Here is a 20693-nt window from a genome sequence, read left to right as displayed (position 1 = left end):
CTTATGCAAGTTTGTCCTTGTACAAAGAGAAGATGAAGTACCTTCATAACAAATACATCCGAAACAAGGAATTCAAGGTGGGCGATCTTGTTTTGTTGTTCAACTCACGATTGAAGATGTTTCCCAGGAAGCTGAAATCTAAATGGAGTGGTCCCTTTGAAATTATAGGTGTGACACCTTTTGGTGCCTTGGACTTGAAGAACAAAATGATGAGGTATTCCGAGTCAATGGTCACCGGGTGAAGCTTTATTTGGGAAAGGTTGATGATGGCCACATGATGGCAGTTATTCATTTAAAGTGATGGTAATTTGCACCGTGCCGCGACGTTAAATCAGGCGCTTCTTGGGAGACAACCCATGTTTCTTTTTCTTTTTCTTTTCTTCTTTTGTAGATAGGTGTTATTTTTGTGCTAACTGGATTTGAAGTGTGTTGCAGGAATGAGTGAGCTTTACAGGAACTGTGCTCAGAAAATTGGCTAAGTGTGGAAAAAGTGCGGACCGCACAATTGTAGTCGCTACAACAAAAGGGAACTGCGGCCGCACAATTACAGTGCAGACCGCACAAATTGGAAAGGGAAAATGCAAACTCTCTGAAGTTTGGTCAGTCAGAGAAATGGCCAAAGTGCGGCCGCATATTAAAATCTGCGGTCGCATCATATATTCTACGGACTGCAGATCAGCAAGAGCTTTTGAGACTCCAGGTAACAGAGTGCGGACCGTAGAAGGAATTATGCGGCCACACTCATCCCATGTCCATGCAGTCTGATCGTCAAGTATAAATAATAACCTTAGGGGATACGGTACATTTGTTCCCCTCTCTGGGCACTCAAAATTTTAAAATATTGAAATCGTTTGTTAAATTATCTGCCACACTCAATCCACATATGTGTTCACTCATTTGCACTACATCATATCTGGAATGCTTCAATTACTCATAAAATTCTTCAATTTTTAGTTTAATTTTATCAATTTGTTAGGTAGCTTTAGGCCATTTGTTAATAGATTTCAATTTTACAACCATGTGGGGTTTAAACAGTGTTAGGTCAAATGATAATTGCTCTATGGGAAATGGGTGTTCGAGTCGTGGCTCCTTATTGTGAAAAAATAATGTGTTGTTGATTTTTGTGGCAAGTTAAAATATTTGAGCACTTGATGTGCAATTTGTGATATGTGAGTAGTTGAGGTGCAAGTTGTATTTTGCTGTGATATTTGGGCACTTGAGGTTCGATTTGTGAAATATTGTGATATTAATACACATACGGTGAGATAAGGGTGGCTTGAAACGCGTGGCTAGTAGGGGAACTACTAGAAGTCATGCGGTGATATAAGGTTAGGGTGTTGAAACGCATGCGGAGAGATAAGGGTGGCTTGAAACGCGTGGCTAGTAGGGGAACTACTAGAAGTCATGCGGTGTGATAAGGGTGGCTAAAACGCGGGATGCTATTTCGGGAAAAATGATTTCTTTAAAATTAAATGTGAAGGCTCCCGCGGTAATATAAGGAAATAAGATATTGTGAATTTAATTATGATTTGGGACTACGAGGCGGTACTTCGGGAGTGCCCTGTTGATATTTCTTTATTTATATTCTTGTCTTGGGTGATTTTGTTTCATTTAATATGTAAATTCTTGTCTTCTTCCGTGATGTACTAGTTGACTTTATTATTTTGTATTTTTTGCTCCTAGTTATATTGTGTTGGCTTTGACTTTTTAGCACGTGACTCTGAAGAAGTATATTTCTATTTTTTCTTACTGATGTTCGATGATTGAGTTGATTTAAATAAAAGGAATTATTATGTTTTAAATTAAATAGTTTTACATCCAAATTAGTGGTTATCTGATACTTTAATTGAAGTGCAAAAGTTAGTTTCTTCACCCAAATGAATTCTAAAATAAATTCATTTCTTACTTGATTAAAAAAAATTGTAAACTTATTTTATTGAAAATAAATTGGTCATGCGGATCTTATATACTTTTATTATGGACACGTGAGTTATCCGTGTGGTCGTGATAGAAATATGGGCCCGAGGTGCCGTGAAAAATATGAAAGTGGGCTGAGACCCATAATTTTTATGATTGTGAAATGAGATGTCACATGGTGACTTTTACTTGAAAATATATTTATTGGAAAGTATTATATCCTGAAGATTTTTAGTTGCAAAACATATAGGCGAAAGAATTTGTATTTGAAGAACTTGATTAATTGGTTGTACTTGTATTCCTTATTCGTCTGAGCAATAATTATGATGTTCTTGCTGCATTGATGTTATATCACTGGTTGATTTTGTTGTTATCATTGCTAGTTACTTTCTAGTATTATTTTGTATACTATATTGCACATGTTAATATACTAGTGAGTGTCTTGATTGTACCTCGTCTCTACTCCACTGAGGTTAGTCTTGACACTTACTGGGTACCGATCGTGGTGTACTCATACTACACTTCTGCACATTTTTGTGCAGAGCCAGGTATTGGAGGTATTGGACCCGGACAAAGTTAGAATGTGATCGCAAGGATTCAAGGTAGAGCTGCTTGGTCGTTACAGTCCCTTGGAGTCTGTTCATTTCATTATACTATTAATTTTTATTCAAACAGTATTGTATATTTGGTCCTCGTGATGATTCTATGTATTCAGTTAGAGTTTGTGACTCAGTACTACCAGTCTTGGGAGGTTGTATATTCACTTTTTTTCCACTGTTAGTTTTTATTACCTAAAAAAATGGCTTCAAAATGTAAATGAAATCGACTTACCTAGTCTTAGAGACTAGGTGCCATTACGACGCCTGTGGTGGGATTTTAGGTCGTGACAAGTTAGTATCAGAGCTCTAGGTTCATAGGTTCTACAAGTCACGAATGAGTCTAGTAGAGTCTTGCGGATCGGTACGGAGACGTCTGTACTTATCTTCGAGAGGTACAGAGCTGTTAGGAAATATCCACTTTTTTCATTCCTGTTGTGCGGATTTGTTGATTGTAGAATTGGAGCCTTTGTATCTCTATTCTCTCACATATGGTGAGGACACGTGCTACCGGGTTAGCTGAGTAGGCATCCACACATACTGCTAGGGCTGCAAAGGCCGGGGCTGAGGTAGAGGCCGAGGCCGAGGCCGAGGCAGAAGTCGAGGAAGGGCACGTGCCGCGACTAGAGCACCTGTCAGAACAACAGTTGAGGAGCCGCCAGTAGCTCCAGTTGGGGGACAGGTACCAGAAGCACTTGTTGTTACCCCCGGACTTCAGGAGACTTTAACACAGTTCTTGAGTATGTTTTGTACATTAACTCAGGCTGGATTGATCTCTGTTGCACCAAATATTTCACAGATTGGGGGAGTAGCCCAGACTCCTACCACAACTCCAGAGCAACAGGTTCACGTTGGTCAGGTTCTGGGTGTAGTACCGGTACAACCTGTTATTCCGGTTCGGCCTGAGATCAGACCAGAGGCATCAGAAAAAGAACAAAAGAGACTTGAAAGGTTTAAGAAGTATAGTCCACCTACTTTCAGTGGCACAACTACAGAGGATGCCCAAGGATTTCTAGAAAATTGTCACCTTATTCTCCGCACCATGGTATTGTGAAAGTGAATGGAGTTGCCTTTACTACATTTCACCTGTCAGGCGCAGCGTATCAGTGGTAGAAAATCTATGAAGAAGGTAGACCAGCCGATGCAACACCACCAACTTGGGCTCAATTTTAGGAAATGTTCTTGAAAGAGTTTGTTCCCCAGACTCTCCGAGATGTGTGGCGCACAGAGTTTGAACGGTTGCGTCAGGGCACTATGACAGTGTTAGAATATGCTATCAGGTTCAGTGAGTTAGCCCGTCATGCACCTATCTTGGTTCCTACAGATAGAGAACGGGTCTGTAGATTCATTGAGGGGCTCGATTATGATATTAAAATATGCATGGCTCGAGAGTTGCAAATTGATACTCCATTTCAACAAGTAATGGAGATTGCAAAGAACATTGAGGGTCTTTTAGGCATGGAAAGGGATTCTAAGGAGGCCAAAAGGTCTCGAAGATCTGGAGGATTTAGTGGATTTTACTCTTCAACTAGGACCCATTATAGCAGAGGCTCGACCAGTCGGCCAGCTCAGTCCTCACATCAGGTTACTCGGAGTGCTCCAGTAAGTTCTTACAATGCACCGCCGACACAAGATTCCTATAATGGTTATTCCAGTTATCCGGCACAGACTCAGTACGAGCAATCGCTACCTCAGAGGGGTTGTTATGAGTGTGGTGATACTAGGCACATTATGAGAGTCTGTCCCAGACTTGGGAGGGGTGGATTTTATCAGATCACTCAGACTATAGGCCCCAATGCAGGTAATACTCCACGGGCACAACCAGTTAGGGGTGGAGGACAGGCGGGTAGAGGGAGCCTAAGAGGTGGAGACTCGACCCGTTGATATAATCGCTATGATTTGGCTGAGGTCGATACACCAGATGATGTCGTTACAGGTACAATCCTGATTTGTTATAAAAGGATATTTTCCCTTAATTTGATTCGGTTCTGAATATTGAGGTGAGTTCTCCTATTATGCTCTGCTTATGGGTGAGCTTCGTAATTTTTGTGACCTACTTATATGTTTATCCCTGTTGGGAGATTTGAAGATGTGAGCCTGTGCCTGTCATTTTATTTTTGTACATCATTGAGGGCTATAAGTCCAAAAGAAATTTTATTATTCATTACAGTGGGTTTAATGTGTTTCGAAATAATTGATTCCAATTTTTATGAATTGTATGCCCTACCGGTATGAGGGTTCATTATGTGTTGTGAAAACTATTTATGAAATATTTTGAAAAGAAGAAAGAAAGGAAATTGAAATTTCAGTTGACACAATGTGCAAAATACTTGTGATTCGGAGTTGAGGACAAAATCCTCACATTTTTATATGATGTGAAATATTTAAACCGGGCTATAAGCCACAGTGGAAGTCATATAAGGACGAGGTCCTTGTGGTGAAATATTTATGAGTTTAAAATTCTCCCTGTATGAAATTTAATCTGTACAATAATATTAATAGGGAGTCATACCTGTTAGGTTTATTTGATAATTCTTGTATATTTTCTGTGCATATTCAGCCATTTTCATGCTGTAAACATTGAGTTTTAGCCTATGAGATGAGTGACCAGGTGGCGTTAAATGTGACTCATTTATCCGAGTAAGTAATCATGAGGTCTTCATGCCTCACATTCTGTTGTCAGTGTTGTGAAAATTCGAAATGAGGTGGGGGTTAATATGAGATTAATTGATGATGCTGGAATTAATTATGAACGACTTTTAAGACCAGAGATGTGGTAATGAGCATACATATAATGTGCTTCATGTCCTGATATCATTGTGATAATGCAGTGCTTATAATGCTCAGATTAGTGTTATTGATATATACATTTTGGTTTTTTGTTGGGTTGTGGATGTGTTGTTAGGAGTTGTTTTGGTGTTACTCTGGCAGGTAGATAGGCCCAATTACAGGGGAGACTTTGCCGAAATTTCTGAAAAATTTGGGAGTTAGAAAAATTTGGGAGATTGATATGTGCGAAAGAAGAGATAAATTATGTTATGTGTTTGAGGGCGAATGATCCTAAGCGGGAAAGAATGTAACACACCAAAAATTTTTTGAAGTACTTCAACATTGTCAAGAAAGTTGATGTGTGCGTAGGCACGATTTGCTATAGCCAGTTGAGACTAATACCGTGCGTTGTTGTAAAAAATCAGGCCTTTTGAAAATGTTGGAGTGTGAGAAATTGATCTTAAAGTTTACAAATATGGATAAAAGAAATAATCTCAAATGAGATGGTGTTGTCGGGATTATCTCAAATGCGGTAATGGGAGATCAACTATGAGTATTAATGTAAAAGTAAAATCATCAATTTGGTAACCTCAGAATAATTATTAGCACGTTCGAGGACGAACGTTTGTTTAAGAGGTGGAGAATGTAATGACCCGACTTGTCGTTTTAAGAATTAATGCCCCGTTCAATGACTTAAAGTCTTGAGCAACTTCGTAATAAGTATTATGACCCGCGGGTGTGGTCGAGTTTGATTTTCGGAAGATTCAAAATTTAATTAAAAGAACAATTTTTATTTAAGAAGCTTAAAAGAAAAGAGTTGACCGGGGATTTGGCTTTTTGATATTGGGGCCGGAATCCGATTCTGAAAATTGGAATACCTACATTATGTCATTTATGACTTGTGTGCAAAATTTGAAGTCATTCCGGATTGATTTGATACGTTTCGGCGCAAAATGTAGAAGTTGGGAGATTCGAAAACTCATAATTCGATTCGAGGCACGATTCATAATTTTGATGTTGTTTAACTAGATTTGAAGCCTCCACTAAGTTCGTATTGTATTTTGGGACGTGTTGCTATATTTGGTTGAGGTCCCGAGGGGCTTGGGTGTATTTTTGGATCATTGGTTGAGAGATTAGTAAAATTAAAAAATTTGGGAGTTTGGCCATGGTCAATATCGTGTCATGATGACCTCTTTTCAGTGTTTTGAGTGCGCGATCAGGTCCGTAGCGTGTTTTATGATTGAAATTCATATATAGTTTGTGTCCGGGAGATTCCGGATGAGTTTCGGGAGTGCTGAGGCATCTATAGAGAAAGTTATGGCCCAAATACTAAAGCCTGGCAGTGCAGTTCCAAGAGAGTGCGGCCACACCATTTTTGTGCGACCGCAGGAGCTGGGGATGTGAGGCCGCACCAATTTTGTGCGGACCGCACATTGGAAGTTCAGAGGATGTACTATATATCTGAGGTTTAGGTTATTATTTCATTTTTGGACTTTGGAAGCTCGGTTTGAGACGATTGTTCGTGGGTTTTTCAAGAAATTCATCGAGGTAAGTGATTCTAACTCGGATTTGGTTAATATACATGAATATATCACTGATTTCATTATTTAATTTGTACTTTGAGATGGAAATTTGGGAAAAATTATATAAACTTCATAAACCACAAATTTAAGATTAGGAAGTCGATTTGTTATTGGAATTTGATAAAATTGGTATGGTTGAACTCATATCGGAATGTGTGTTCGGATTTCGTGGAAATTTTGTTGGGTTCCGAGAAGCGGGCCCCGCGTTGACTTTTGTTGAATTTTTGGAATAAATTTTTAAGTCGACGTTTTATTATCCAGAATTATTTCCGATGAATTTTAATGAAGTTATACAACTGATTTGAATAGATTTTAGCGGTACGGATGTCAATTCAAGCAAGAAGGCAATTTTGGAATATCGGCATAACTTCAAAAAGGTAAGTGTCTATCTTAACCTCGAGTGGGGGAATTACCCATTAGGCATTGAGTCTTATGTGAAAATTTTATAATTGAAAATCATGTACGCGAGGTGACGAGTACGTACTTGATTTATATGTGCAAATTATATCTGTTGAAATTCGTAGACGCCCTAAAGTATTAATTTGGAAAATCGTTGTAACTTATTAAATCCCTTATTTGTCACGCCTCATTCCTTGTTTGCCGAGGTTGTTTTTATATGATAATTTGGTGTGATTGCTACTTGACTTTTATGTGAACTCTGTGTTTGTTTGAGTTGCCATTTTTATGGAAAATACATTCATTATTGATTTTACCCACAGATAATTTAAATGAAAAATTTAGTTAATAAGATGAATAAATCTATTTATTTCCTGAAGTTGTGATTTAAAAGAAGTGTTATTCCTTGATGAATTAATTTTTAGTTCACGTTGTTGAAAATTTGGTATTGAATTATAAAGGTCGTGAATCATATTGAGGCAAAGTGCCAAATTGTGAAATATTATTCGGTTGAGTTGTTCACTCAAGAACATTTTGTTAAGATGTTGTGCACATTATGATCGAGTCGTGGCTCCTTATTATGGAAAAATAATGTGTTGTTAATTTTTGTGGCAAGTTGAAATATTTGAGCACTTGACGTACAATTTGTGATATGTGAGCAGTTGAGGTGCAAGTTGTATTTTGTTGTGATATTTGGGCACTTGAGGTGCGATTTGTGAAATATTGTGATATTGATATGCATACGGTGAGATAAGGGTGGCTTGAAATGCGTGGCTAGTAGGAAAACTACTAGAAGTCATCCGGTGATATAAGGTCAGGGTATTAAAATGCATGCGGTGAGATAAGGGTGGCTTGAAACACGTGGCTAGTAGGGGAACTACTAGAAGTCATGCGGTGTGATAAGGGTGGCTAAAACGCAGGATGCTATTTCGGAAAAAATAATTTCTTTAAAATTAAATGTGAAGGCTCCCGCGGTGATATAAGGAAATGAGATATTGTGAATTTAATTATTATTTGGGACAACGAGGCAGTACCTCAGGAGTGCCCTGTTGATATTTCTTTATTTATGTTCTTGTCTTGGGTGATTTTATTTCATTTAATATGTAAATTCTTGTCTTCTTCCGGGATGTAATAGTTGACTTTATTATTATGTGTTTTATGCTCCTAGTTATATTGTGTTGGCTTTGGCTTTTTAGCACATGACTCCGAAGAAGTATATTTCTTTTATTTTCTTACTGATGTTCGATGATTGAGTTGATTTAAATAAAAGAAATTATTATGTTTTAAATTAAATAGTTTTACATCTAAATTAGTGGTTATCTGATGCTTTAATTTAAGTGCAAATGTTATTTTCTTCACTCATATGAATTCTAAAATAAATTCATTTCTTTGTTGATTTCTTATTTGATTAAAAAAAATTGGAAACTTACTTTATTGAAAATAAATTGATCCTACGGATCTTATATACTTTTATTATGGACACGTGAGTTGTCTGTGTGGTTGTGATAGAAATATGGGCACGAGGTACCGTGGAAAATATGAAAGTGGGCTGAGACCCGTAATTTTTATGATTGTGAAATGAGCTGTCACATGGTGACTTTTACTTGAAAATATATTTATTGGAAAGTATTACATCCTGAAGATTTTTATTTGAAAAACATATAGGCGAAAGAATTTGTATTTGAAGAACTTGATTAATTGGTTGTACTTGTGTTCCTTATTCGTCTGAGCAATAATTATGATGTTCTTGTTGCATTGATGTTATATCACTGGTTGATTTTGTTGTTATCATTGCTAGTTACTTTCCAGTATTATTTTGTATACTATATTGCACATGTTAATAGACTAATGAGTGTCTTGACTGTAGCTCGTCTCTACTCCACTGAGGTTAGTCTTGATACTTACTGGGTACCGACCGTGGTGTACTCATACTATACCTCTGCACATTTTTGTGCAGAGCCAGGTATTGGAGGTATCGGACCCAGACAGAGTTAGAATGTGATCGCAAGGATTCAAGGTAGAGCTGCTTGGTCGTCGCAGTCCCTTGGAGTCTGTTCATTTCATTATACTGTTAATTTTTAATCAAACAATATTGTATATTTGGTCCTCGTGATCATTCTATATATTCAATTAGAGTTTGTGACTTAGTACTACCAGTCTTGGGAGGTTGTATATTCACTTTTGTTCCGTTGTTAGTTTTGATTACCTAAAAAAATGGCTTTAAAATGTAATTGAAATTGGCTTACCTAGTCTTAGAGACTAGGTGCCATCACGACGCCTGTGGTGGGATTTTGGGTTGTGACAATATCTACTATATCCCCAACAATCTCCCACTTGCCCTAGAGCCAATCGCTCTTGTACTTCATTCCCAATTTTCACTTGTGCTTGGCAAACTCCTTTACGCTAAGAGCTTTAGTGAATGGGTCTGCAACATTTTCCTTTCCATCAACCTTTTGTATCTCAATATCTCCACGTTTATTGATTTCTCTTATCAAGTGATACTTTCGCAGAACGTGTTTGGATTTTTTGTGTGATCTTGGTTCTTTTGCTTGAGAAATGGCTCCAGTATTGTCACCCAATAATGGAACTACACCTTCTATTGAAAGAACCACACCAAGTTCAGTTAAGAATTGTTTCATCCACACAACTTTCTTAATAACTTTACTAGCTGTTATATATTCTGCTTCAGCTACTGAATCAGCTACTGTAGCTTGTTTGGAATACGACACCATTTAAGGTGAATACATAACCAAAAATAGATTTGTTATTATCTCTATCTGAAGAGAAACTTGCATCAATATAACCTTCAAGTTTCAACTCAGAATCTCCATAGATAAGCAATTGGTCTTTAGTCCTTCTTAAGTACTTAAGAATGGTCTTCTCCACCTTCTAATGTTCCTCACTAGGATTTTCCTGATATCGGCTAGTCACTCCAAGTGCATAAGCCACATCAGGACGTGTACATGTCATGGTATACATGATAGCTCCCACTGCACTAGCGTATGGGATTCTACCTATATGTTCTCTCTCTTCAGGTGTTTTAGGACAATCCTCCCTACTGAGAGTGATTCCAGTGCCTATCGGTAGATAGCCTCTTTTGAAATTATCCATGTTATACCTTTTCAAAATGGTATCAATGTACAAAGACTGGGAAAGTCCAAGCAGCTTCCTTGATCTATCTCTATAGATCTTTATTCCCAATATATGAGTTGCTTCTCCTAAGTTTTTCATGGAGAACTGTTCAGATAGCCAAATTTTGGTACTTTGCAATGCCGGTATATCATTCCCTATGAGTAATATATCATCAACATACAATACTAAGAATATAATTGTGCTCCCACTAACCTTTTTGTACACACATGGCTCTTCTCCGCATCTAACAAAATTGAACTTGTCGATTGTCTTGTTAAAATGAATATTCCAACTTCGAGAAGCTTGCTTTAGTCTATAAATGGATCTTCGTAGCTTGCAAATTTTATTATGATCAGATGGAGATGTGAAACCTTTAGGTTGTGTCATGTATACATCCTCTTCTAGCTCACCATTAAGGAAACCTGTTTTCACATTCATTTGCCAAATTTCATAATCATAGTATGCTTCTATAGCAAGCAAAATCCGAATTGATTTGAGCATTTCCACAGGAGAGAATGTCTCGTCATAGTCGACTCCTTCGTTCTGACGATATCCCTTGGCAACAAGACGGGCTTTATAGGTCTCCACCTTTCCGTCTGCTCCAATCTTTTTCTTAAAAACCCATTTACAACCTATAGATTTTATATCCTTTGAAGGTTCAACTAAAGTCCATAATTTATTTTCCTTCATGGATTCCATTTTGGATTCCATGGCCTTTTGCCATCTCTCATAGTCAGAACTATGTATAGCCTCTTCATAGGTCTTAAGGTCATCATCATTATGATCAAACTCATTTGATACATCATATTATACCATTAGATTTAATCTAGTTGGTACATGACGTTCTCGTGTAGACCTTCTAAGATGTGCTTGTACAACTTGTTCACCTTGTGCTGGATTTGATTGTTGTTCAATTTGGTTTGGAACTGGTTCATTAACATGTTCTTGAACTACATTTAGTTATTGAACTTCAGCCTTTGAAGATGGCAACTTCTTTTTCAACTTCGAAACATCCAATAAAGGTTCTTCAACTTGTGTCTCATGATCTTAATTTTGTGTTGATTCATTAGTTTCTTGAACTTCATTAAGTTCTATTTCCCCACTACAATCTCCTTCCAAAAGAAATTTCCTTTTCTAAAAGGTTGCTCCTCTAGCCACAAACACTTTATGGTCAAAAGAGTGATAGAAATAATATCCCATTGTGTAACAACCCGACTTGTCGTTTTAAGAATTTATGCCCCGTTCAATGACTTAAGCTATCGAGCAGCTTCACAATATGTATTATGACCTGCGGGTGTGGTAGAGTTTGAATTACTGAAGATTCAGAATTTAATTAAAAGAACAGTCCTTATTTAGAAACTTAAATGGAAAGAGTTGACCGGAGAGTTGACTTTTGAGCAAACAACTCCGGAATGGAATTTTGATGACGTCAATAGCTTCGTATGGTGATTATGGACTTAGGAGCGTGTCCGAAAAATTATTTGGAGGTATGTAGTGGAATTAGGCTTGAAATGACGAAAGATGAATTTTTGGGAAGTTTGACCGGGGGTTGACTTTTTGATATAGGGGTCGGAATCCGATTCTGGAAATTGGAATAGCTTAGTTATGCCAATTATGACTTGTGTGCAAAAATTTGAAGTCATTCCGAATTGATTTGATCTGTTTCGGCACAAGATATAGAATTTGAAAGTTCAAAGTTCATAGATTTTGATTTGAGATGTGATTCGTAGTTTTGATATCGTTTGATGTTATTTGAGGCCTCGAGCAGGTTCGTGTTATGTATTGGGACTGGTTGGTATGCTCAGACAGGATTTCGAGTGGCTCAGGTGAGTTTGGGGTGGTTTCGGATCATTTCTAGGCCATTTTTAGTTGCTGGTTTTTTGCCACAGAGGTATGCATCGCGATCGCGGACAAACGATCGCGATTGCGAAGAGCAATTTTGTTGTTTGGAGACTGTGAATTGAGATCGCGGAAGCCTTTTCGCGATCGCGTAGAGGAAACTCCTGCCGCACTGACCCGACTTTGGAAGCTCGTATCTCGCAATCTATAAGGAATTTGGAGATGATCCAAAATTAAAAGTTGTAGCTCTTTGTGTCTAGTTTTCAGAAAGGTAAACCATTTATCATTTGGAGTTGTGTACAAAAAGGTATTGTAGATAAACTACAGGCTGTCCGGGAAGAGTTTGGAAATATCTGTTGCATAGGGCTGACTTTGAAAGTTTGTATCTCGAAATATATAAGGAATTGGAGATGAGAAACAAATGAAAGTTATAGACCTTGGAATCTAGTTTTCAGAAAGTTAAACAATTCATCATTTGGAGTTTTGAACAAAAAGTTATGACGGATTGAAGCGATTTTTGAGGTGATTTTCACCATATGGATTGGGGTAAGTGTTCTATATCCTAAAGTATTTATATTTAATGAATCTATGATTATATTCATCGTTTAATTCGGATTTTAATGGAAGAAATCAGGATTTTTGTAAACATCTTCCAAAAACAAAAATTTATGATTTTAAGGTCGAGTTGTTATTGGAATTCGATAAAATTGGTATGGTTGAACTCGTACTGAATGGGTGTTCGGATTTCATGAAAATTATGCCGGGTTCCGAGGGGCGAGCCCCGTGTTGACTTTTGTTGACTTTTTGGAATAAATTTTTAAGTCGACGTATTATTATCCGGAATTGTTTCCGGTGAATTTTAATAAAGTTATACAATTAATTTGGATAGATTTGAGCGGTCCGGAGGTCAACTCAAGAAAGAAGGAAATTTTGGAATATGTGCATAACTTCAAAAAGGTAAGTGTCTTGCTTAACCTCGAGTGGGGGAAATACCCCTTAGGCATTGAGTATTATGTGCAAATTGAGTAATTAAAAACCTTATACGCGAGGTGACGAGTATGTACTTGGTTTATATGTGCAATTTTCGTTGATTAAAATCCTTCGACGTCCTTATGTATTAAGTTGGAAATTATTGGCACTTATGAAATCCTCTATTTGTCATGCCTAGATCCTTGTTTGTTGAAATTATTTTTAAATGATGATTTGGTGTGATTGCTACCTTGAATTTATGTGAAATATTATTTTGTTGAGTTGTTCACTCCCGGATATTTTGTTAAGATTTTGTGGACATTATGGTCGAGCCATGGGATCTTTATTGTGGAAAATGATGTATTGTTGATTTTTGTGGCAAGTTGAAATATTTGAGCACTTGATGAGCCATTTGTGATATGTGAGCACTTGATGTGCAGTTGTTGAAATCATATTTTCTTCGCGACTACGGAACGGTATTCCAGGAGATCCCCCTGCCCTGCATATTTACTTTGGGACTACGGAACGGTATTCTGGGAGATCCCCCTGCCTTGCATATTTACTTTGGGACTACGGAATGACATATTTACTTTGGGACTACGGAACGGTATTCTGGGAGATCCACCTGCAATGCATATTTACTTTGGGACTACGGAACGGTATTCCGGGAGATCCCCTGTCTTGCATATTTACTTTTGGAACTACGAGGCGGTACCTTGGGAGATCCCCATATCTTGCATATTTTTCTATGGATGCACTTGCCGTTGGTTGTTTTGTTTTTCCGTGATATATAAATTCTTGTGTTCTTCCATGATGTATTATTTGATTTTATTATGTGTTTTGGTATTCCTTGTTGTATTGTGTTGGCTTTGGCTCTTTGTACAAGACTCAGCAGATTTGTGTTTATGGTTTTTATTGATTTTCGAGAATTGAGTTGTTCCGAATAAAAGAAATTACTATTATGATTTAATTTAATAAATTTTACATCCAAATTAGTAGTCATCGGATGCTTCATTTTAATTGAAATATCATTTTCTTCACCAAAACGAGTTAAAAAATAAACTCATTTCTTTGATGATTTCTTACTTTATTTAAAAATTCTAAACTCACTTTAGTGGAAATAAATTGATCATGTGGATCTTATATACATTGAGGATATTGGCATGTGAATTATCCGTGCAGTTGTGATATGAAATGAGGGTACGAGGTGCCGGAAAAATATAATGATTTAATTATGGGCACGAATTTCTGTGAAGATATGAAAATGGGCTGAGACCCATATTTTTATGATTTTGAAATGAGGTATCATATGGTGACTTTTTAATTGAAGAATTATATTCAAAATATTTATTTGGAAGGATTTTTATTTAGAAAGTATTATGTGATAGAATTATATTTGAAAGATATTTTATTTGAGAAAAATTATATTTTAAAAAGAGTTATTTGGTAGAATTATATGTGAAGGACATTTATTTGAAGAATTTGATTTAATTGGGTGTACTTGTATTTATTATTTGTTGAGCGATATTAAATGGTGTTTTGTTGTCTTGATGTGCATATCACTGGTTGATTTATGATGTCCTTATTGTTATCTGCTGCCTACTATCTTATATATTATATTGCACAGGCTATTAGATTAGTGAGTATCTTGACTGTACCTCGTCTCTACTCTACTGAGGTTAGTCTTGATATTTACTGGGTACCGATCGTGGTGTGCTCATACTACACTTCTGCATAATTTTTTGCAGAGCCAGGTATTGGAGTATCGGACCCGGACAAAGTTAGAATGTGATCGCAAGGATTCAAGGTAGAGCTGCTTGGTCATCACAGTCCCTTGGAGTCTGTTCATTTTATTATACTGTTAATTTTTAATCAAACAGTATTGTATATTTGGTCCTCGTGATCATTCCATGTATTCAGTTAGAGTTCGTGACTCAGTACTACCAGTCTTGGGAGGTTGTATATTCATATTTATTCCACTGTTAGTGTTGGTTACTTATTTAAAAAAAAGCTTCAAAATGTAATAGAATTCGGCTTACCTAGTATTAGAGACTAGGTGCCATCACGACGCCTGTGGTGGGATTTTGGGTCGTGACAAGTTGGTATCAGAGCTTTAGATTCATAGGTTCTACGAGTCACGAACGAGTTTAGTAGGGTCTTGCGAATCGGTACACTGTACTTATCTTCGAGAGGCTACAAAGCTAGTAGGAAAAATTCACTTCTTTCATTCCTTATCGTGCGACATTTATTCAGCTTGAAGCATATATCTTATGTTCCTTTGCATCCACTCGTGTATGAAATTGTGCACTCGTTATCAACTATGCGCCAACGGTTTGTGATGCTACAGAGGGGTTATAAGGGTGCAAGGGTTGTTCAACCATTATTACAACGTGTCGTCCATGTGATGATCCAAAATGTCATCTTTAAATTTAATGATTAATTCTTTGTTCTAAGACCTCAAAGAGCACTATTTATCATTACTCGACTTGCGTGCGTAGTCCGTAAAATTTTTCGGAAAGTTTTTATGGGAAAAATAAATTAAAATGTGAATTAGAGCTTTAAAACTCAACTGAGTTGACCTTGGTCAACATTTTTAGCAAACGGACTCGGATGAGTATTTTGACAGTTTCGATAGGTTCGTATCATGATTTGGGACTTGGGCGTATGCCCGGAATCAAATTTCGAGGTCCTTAGCCCGAGATATGGAATTTTGAAGAAAAAAATTAAAAGTTTAAATTCAAATAGTGACCGGATGTCGAATTATGTGCAAACGACCCCGGAATAGAATTTTGATGATTCCAACAGCTCCGTATGGTAATTTTGGACTTAGGAGCGTGATCGAAATTTTATTTGGAAGTCCGTAGTGGAATTAGGCTTGAAATGCCGAAAGTTAAATTTTTGGGAAGTTTGACCGAGCGATTGACTTTTTGATATCGGGGTCGAAATCCGATTCTGAAAATTTGAGTACCTCCATTATGTCATTTATGACTTGTGCGCAAAATTTGAGGTAAATCGGACGTGATTTGATAGGTTCCGAAGTCATTTGTAGAAATTGGAAGTTTCAAAGTTTATTAGGCTTGAATCTATGTGTGATTCATATTTTTAGTGTTGTTGGATGTGATTTGAAGACTCGACTAAGTTCTTATGATGTATTAGGACTTGTTGGTATATTTGGTTGAGGTCCCGAGGGACTCGGGCATGTTCCGGATGGTTAACGAATCATTTTTGTCCTTGGTGAGAATTTTGTTCTACGTGTCCGTGGAGGAGAGGACGCGAACGCGAAGGGTAGGGCAGTTTGTGCATCGCGAACGTGTGAGTGGCGTCGCGTTCGCGAAGGAGAGTGAGGCAGCTAGGAACCCCAGTCTTTTGTTCTACGCGTTCGCGAGGTAAGGGACGCGTTCGCGAAGGTCTGAGTTTGCAAAGCTTCGCGTTGGTTGCGTTCGCGAAGCATTGGTCGCGTTCGCGAAGAGGAAAGTTGGGCAGCACATTTTTGTGCTTCGCGAACGCGAGACAAGGGTCGCGTTCGCGAAGAAGAAACCACTGGGCAGAATGTTTAAGTTCATTTTCCATTTTTAACAATTTGGATCTCGGATTGAGGCGAATTTTGGGAGATTTTCAGAGAAAACATCAGGGTAAGTGTTCTTAACTCAATCTTAGTTAGATTACCCGAATCCATCACTGTTTTTAACATTTAATTGGTGATTTAAGTTGGAAAATTTTGAAAAACCCTCATGGATAGATTTGAGGATTTGAGGGTCGAATTGTTATTGGAATTTAGTCATTTTGGTATGGTTAGACTCGCGATTGAATGGGCGTTCATATTTCGTAACTTTCGCTGGATTCCGAGACGTGGGCCCCACGGGCCATTTTTGGGGTTAATTTCGGATTTTTATTGAAAATGTAGTATTTTCTTATAGAAATAATTCTATAATTTTTGTTGACTGTATCGAATTAATTATGGCTAGATACGAGTCGACCGAAATCAGAAAATCGAGGAAAAAGCATACTATTTGGTTAATTGGAGCAAGTCGAGGTAAGTGACTTGTCTAACCTTGTGTGGGGGAAATTTTCCCTAGGATTGGTATTAATTGTAATGTGATGAAAGTCGTATAAACGAGGTGACGAGTGTGTACACGGACTAAATGTGAAGGATTATGTTTTTAAATTGTGAAGATCACTGTTGCACATTAAATAAATTATTAAATCTTGTTATATTCTCCATCATTGATTTGATTTGTATACTTCAAATTTGCTTGATCTTTTCCTGCTAATTGTTTTACCTGTTTAGTTGAAACTTGATTTCTTTTATTCTGTGCATTATTTGAAATTGATTTTCTTTAAATTAAATATTATTCATATGAAATATTTGACATTTTTAAATTTGGTATTGAAGCAACGTATTAAAGATTTTGAAATATTATTTTGTTATATTATTTATTTTTGAATATTTTTGAAAGATTTTTGTACGCATTGTGATGGAGCCGTGAGCTTTTTATTGTGGAAATATATTATTGATGATTTATGTTGGCATGAGCCGTGAGCTCTTTATTGTGAAAAAATATTGTTATTAATTTACTTTGGAAAATTGAAATATTTGGGCACTTGAGGTACAAATTGTGATATGTTATGATATTGATATGCATGTGGTGGTATAAGGTCTGGGTATTGAAATGCATGCGGTATGATAAAGGTGGCTTGATACGCATGGCTAGTAGGGGAAACTACTAGAAGTCATGCGGTGTGATAAGGATGGCTAAAACGCGGGATGCTATTTCGGGGAAAAATATTTTCTTTAAAATAAATTGCGAAGGCTCCCGCAGTGAGATAAGAAAATGAGATATTATAAATTTATTTATGATTTGGGACTACGAGGCGGTACCTCGGGAGTGCCCTTGTTGATATTGATTTATGGACGTAGTTGTCGTTGATTATTTGTTGTGATTTTCTTAAGTTGAAAGGAAATTTTGTTGGTTTCTACGAGATATTATTTGCCATTAGTTTGTATAATTAAATGGTGACCTGCTACTTGATTCATTTCCATTGTCATTTTATATTATTATATTGATTAAACATTTTACCATATTATTATTTATTTTCCAGTAGGGCCTGACCTGTCCTCGTCACTACTCTACTGAGGTTAGGCTTGACACTTGCTGGGTACCGTTGTGGTGTACTCATACTACGCTTCTGCACATCTTTTTGTGCAGATCCAAGTACATCTTATCAGACTAGGCATCAGTAAACTAGTTGTACGAGGAGACTTCGAGGTATACCTGCTAGCGTTCGCAGACTCCGGAGTCCCCTTCTATCTTACTATGTTACTTTCTTATATTTTCTTCAGACCTTGATATGTAGAGACATTGAGAATAAATTCTTAGAAGCTTGTGACTTATTTCTACCGGGTTTTGGGAGTTGTAATTATTTGAATTGTAATTTATTTATTTTAGATATTTATGAATATTCCGCATTGATACGCTTACTTAGTCTTAGAGACTAGGTGCCATCACGACCTCCTACAGAGGGAATTTGGGGTCGTGACAAGTTGGTATCAGAGCACTAGGTTCATGGGTGTTATGAGTCACAAGCAGGTTTAGTAGAGTCTTGCGGATCGGTACGGAGACGTCTGTACTTATCTTCGAGAGGCTATGGAACTATTAGGAAATATTCACTTCTTTGATTTCCTTATCGTGCGCCTTTGTTGATTTCAAAGTTCTAAACAATTGTCTTTCTATTCTCTCACAAATTGTGTGGACACGCACAACTAGATCTGATGATCAGACACCCGCGCCCCCTGTTGGAGCCGCAAGAGGCCGGGGACGTGGCAGAGGCCGAGTCAGAGGCTGAGGAAGACCACGTGGTGCAGCCAGAGCACCTGCACGAGCTGCTGCACCAGAGCCACCAGTAGCTCCAGTTGGAGAGCAGGCACCTGAGATGCCTGTTACTACTCCTGCGCTTCACGAGACTCTTGCCCAGATTTTGAGCATGTTTGGCACACTAGCTCAGGCAGGGTTAATTCCACTTGCTCCTGCCACATCTCAGGCCAGGGGAGGGGCACAGACTCCCGCTGCCCGTACTCCAGAGCCACGGGACCAAGTTGACCATGTCCTAGAGGTTATACCAGTGCAGCCAGTTTTCCCAGTTCGGCATGAGATTAGGACAACAGTTTCAGAGGGGGAGCAACTTAGGCTCGAGAGGTATAAGAAGTACCACCCTCATACTTTCAGCGGTTTAGCTTCAGAGGATGTTCAGGGTTTTCTGTATGAATGTCACCGTATCCTTCGTACTATGGGTATTGTGGAGTCCTGTGGGGTTTCTTTCACGGCATTCTAGTTTAGAGGAGCAACCTACCAGTGGTGGCGGGCATATGAGTTGGATAGTCCGGCTGAGGCAGCTTCACTTACTTGGACTCAATTTTCAGATATGTTCTTAAGGGAGTATGTTCCTCAAAGTATTAGAGATGCATGACACGCAAAGTTTGAGCAGTTGCGCCGGGGTTCTATGACCGTGTCAGAATATGCGGTCCGATTCAGTGATTTGGCTAGGCATGCACCAGCCTTAGTTGCTACTGTTCGAGAGCGGGTTCGTAGATTTATTGAGGGTCTCCACCCTAGTATCAGATACAGTATGGCCCAAGAGTTAGAGATGGATATCACATACCAACAGGTGGTGTCAATTGCTAGGAGATTGGAAGGTATGCGGACTCGGGAGAGGGAAGAGAGGGAAGTTAAGAGACCCCAAGATTCTGGCACATATAATAATTCTCGTGCCCCAGTTGCAGCCCGTCATAGTAGAGGTTATGTGAGTCGTCCTATTCATTTAGCATTTCCAGCTTCCAGTGGTATTCCGGCAACTCCCAGACCTCAGGTTCTATATTATACACTGCTAGTGTCTTCTATACCTCCTGTACGGGGTGCTTTCAGCGGGCAGTCTAGTCGATCAGGCCCGAACCAGTCCCAGCAACCACGTACTCCGAGGGCTTATTTTGAGTATGGTGACACTCGTCATATCATGAGGGATTTCCCCAGACTTAGGAGTGGTACACCTCCACGGATTTCTCAGGCCCCACCTATTCCACAGGGTCCTCAGACTTCTCAGGCCATGATTACTGCACTAGTTGCCACTCCACCTGCACAACCAGCTAGAGGTGGAGGTCGGGCAGGTAGAGGTCGCCCTAGAGGGGGAGGCCAGATATTATGCCCTTCCTACTAGGACAGATGTCGTTGCATCCGATTCTGTTATCACAAGTATTATTCCGGTCTCTCATAGAGATGCATCAGTCTTATTTGATCCAGGCTCCACTTATTCTTATGTGTCATCCTATTTTGCCCCGTATTTGGGCGTATCACGTGATTACTTGAGTTCTTTTGTTTATGTATCTACACCCGTGGGTGAATCTATTATTGTGGACCGCGTGTATCGATCGTGTTTAATTATTATCAGCGGTTTTGAGACCAGAGCTGATTTATTATTGCTCAGTATGGTGGATTTCGAT

The 20693-nt window shown here is 38.2% G+C and overlaps 1 protein-coding gene across 1 annotated transcript; it reads left to right on the top strand.

Moving 5' to 3' along the window:
- The first annotated feature begins 3767 nt into the window (after positions 1-3767).
- LOC138895345 (uncharacterized) lies at positions 3768-4397 on the top strand. Its single transcript, XM_070180025.1, has one exon. It carries the CDS (start codon positions 3768-3770, stop codon positions 4395-4397), a length of 630 nt encoding a protein of 209 aa, XP_070036126.1.
- Positions 4398-20693: the final 16296 nt, after the last annotated feature.

The sequence above is a fragment of the Nicotiana tomentosiformis genome, chromosome 7 (genome assembly GCF_000390325.3).
Source record: "Nicotiana tomentosiformis chromosome 7, ASM39032v3, whole genome shotgun sequence".
Taxonomy (NCBI): domain Eukaryota; kingdom Viridiplantae; phylum Streptophyta; class Magnoliopsida; order Solanales; family Solanaceae; genus Nicotiana; species Nicotiana tomentosiformis.
The sequence above is the reverse complement of the archived record's forward strand: the minus strand, read 5'-3'. Positions and strand labels throughout refer to the sequence as shown.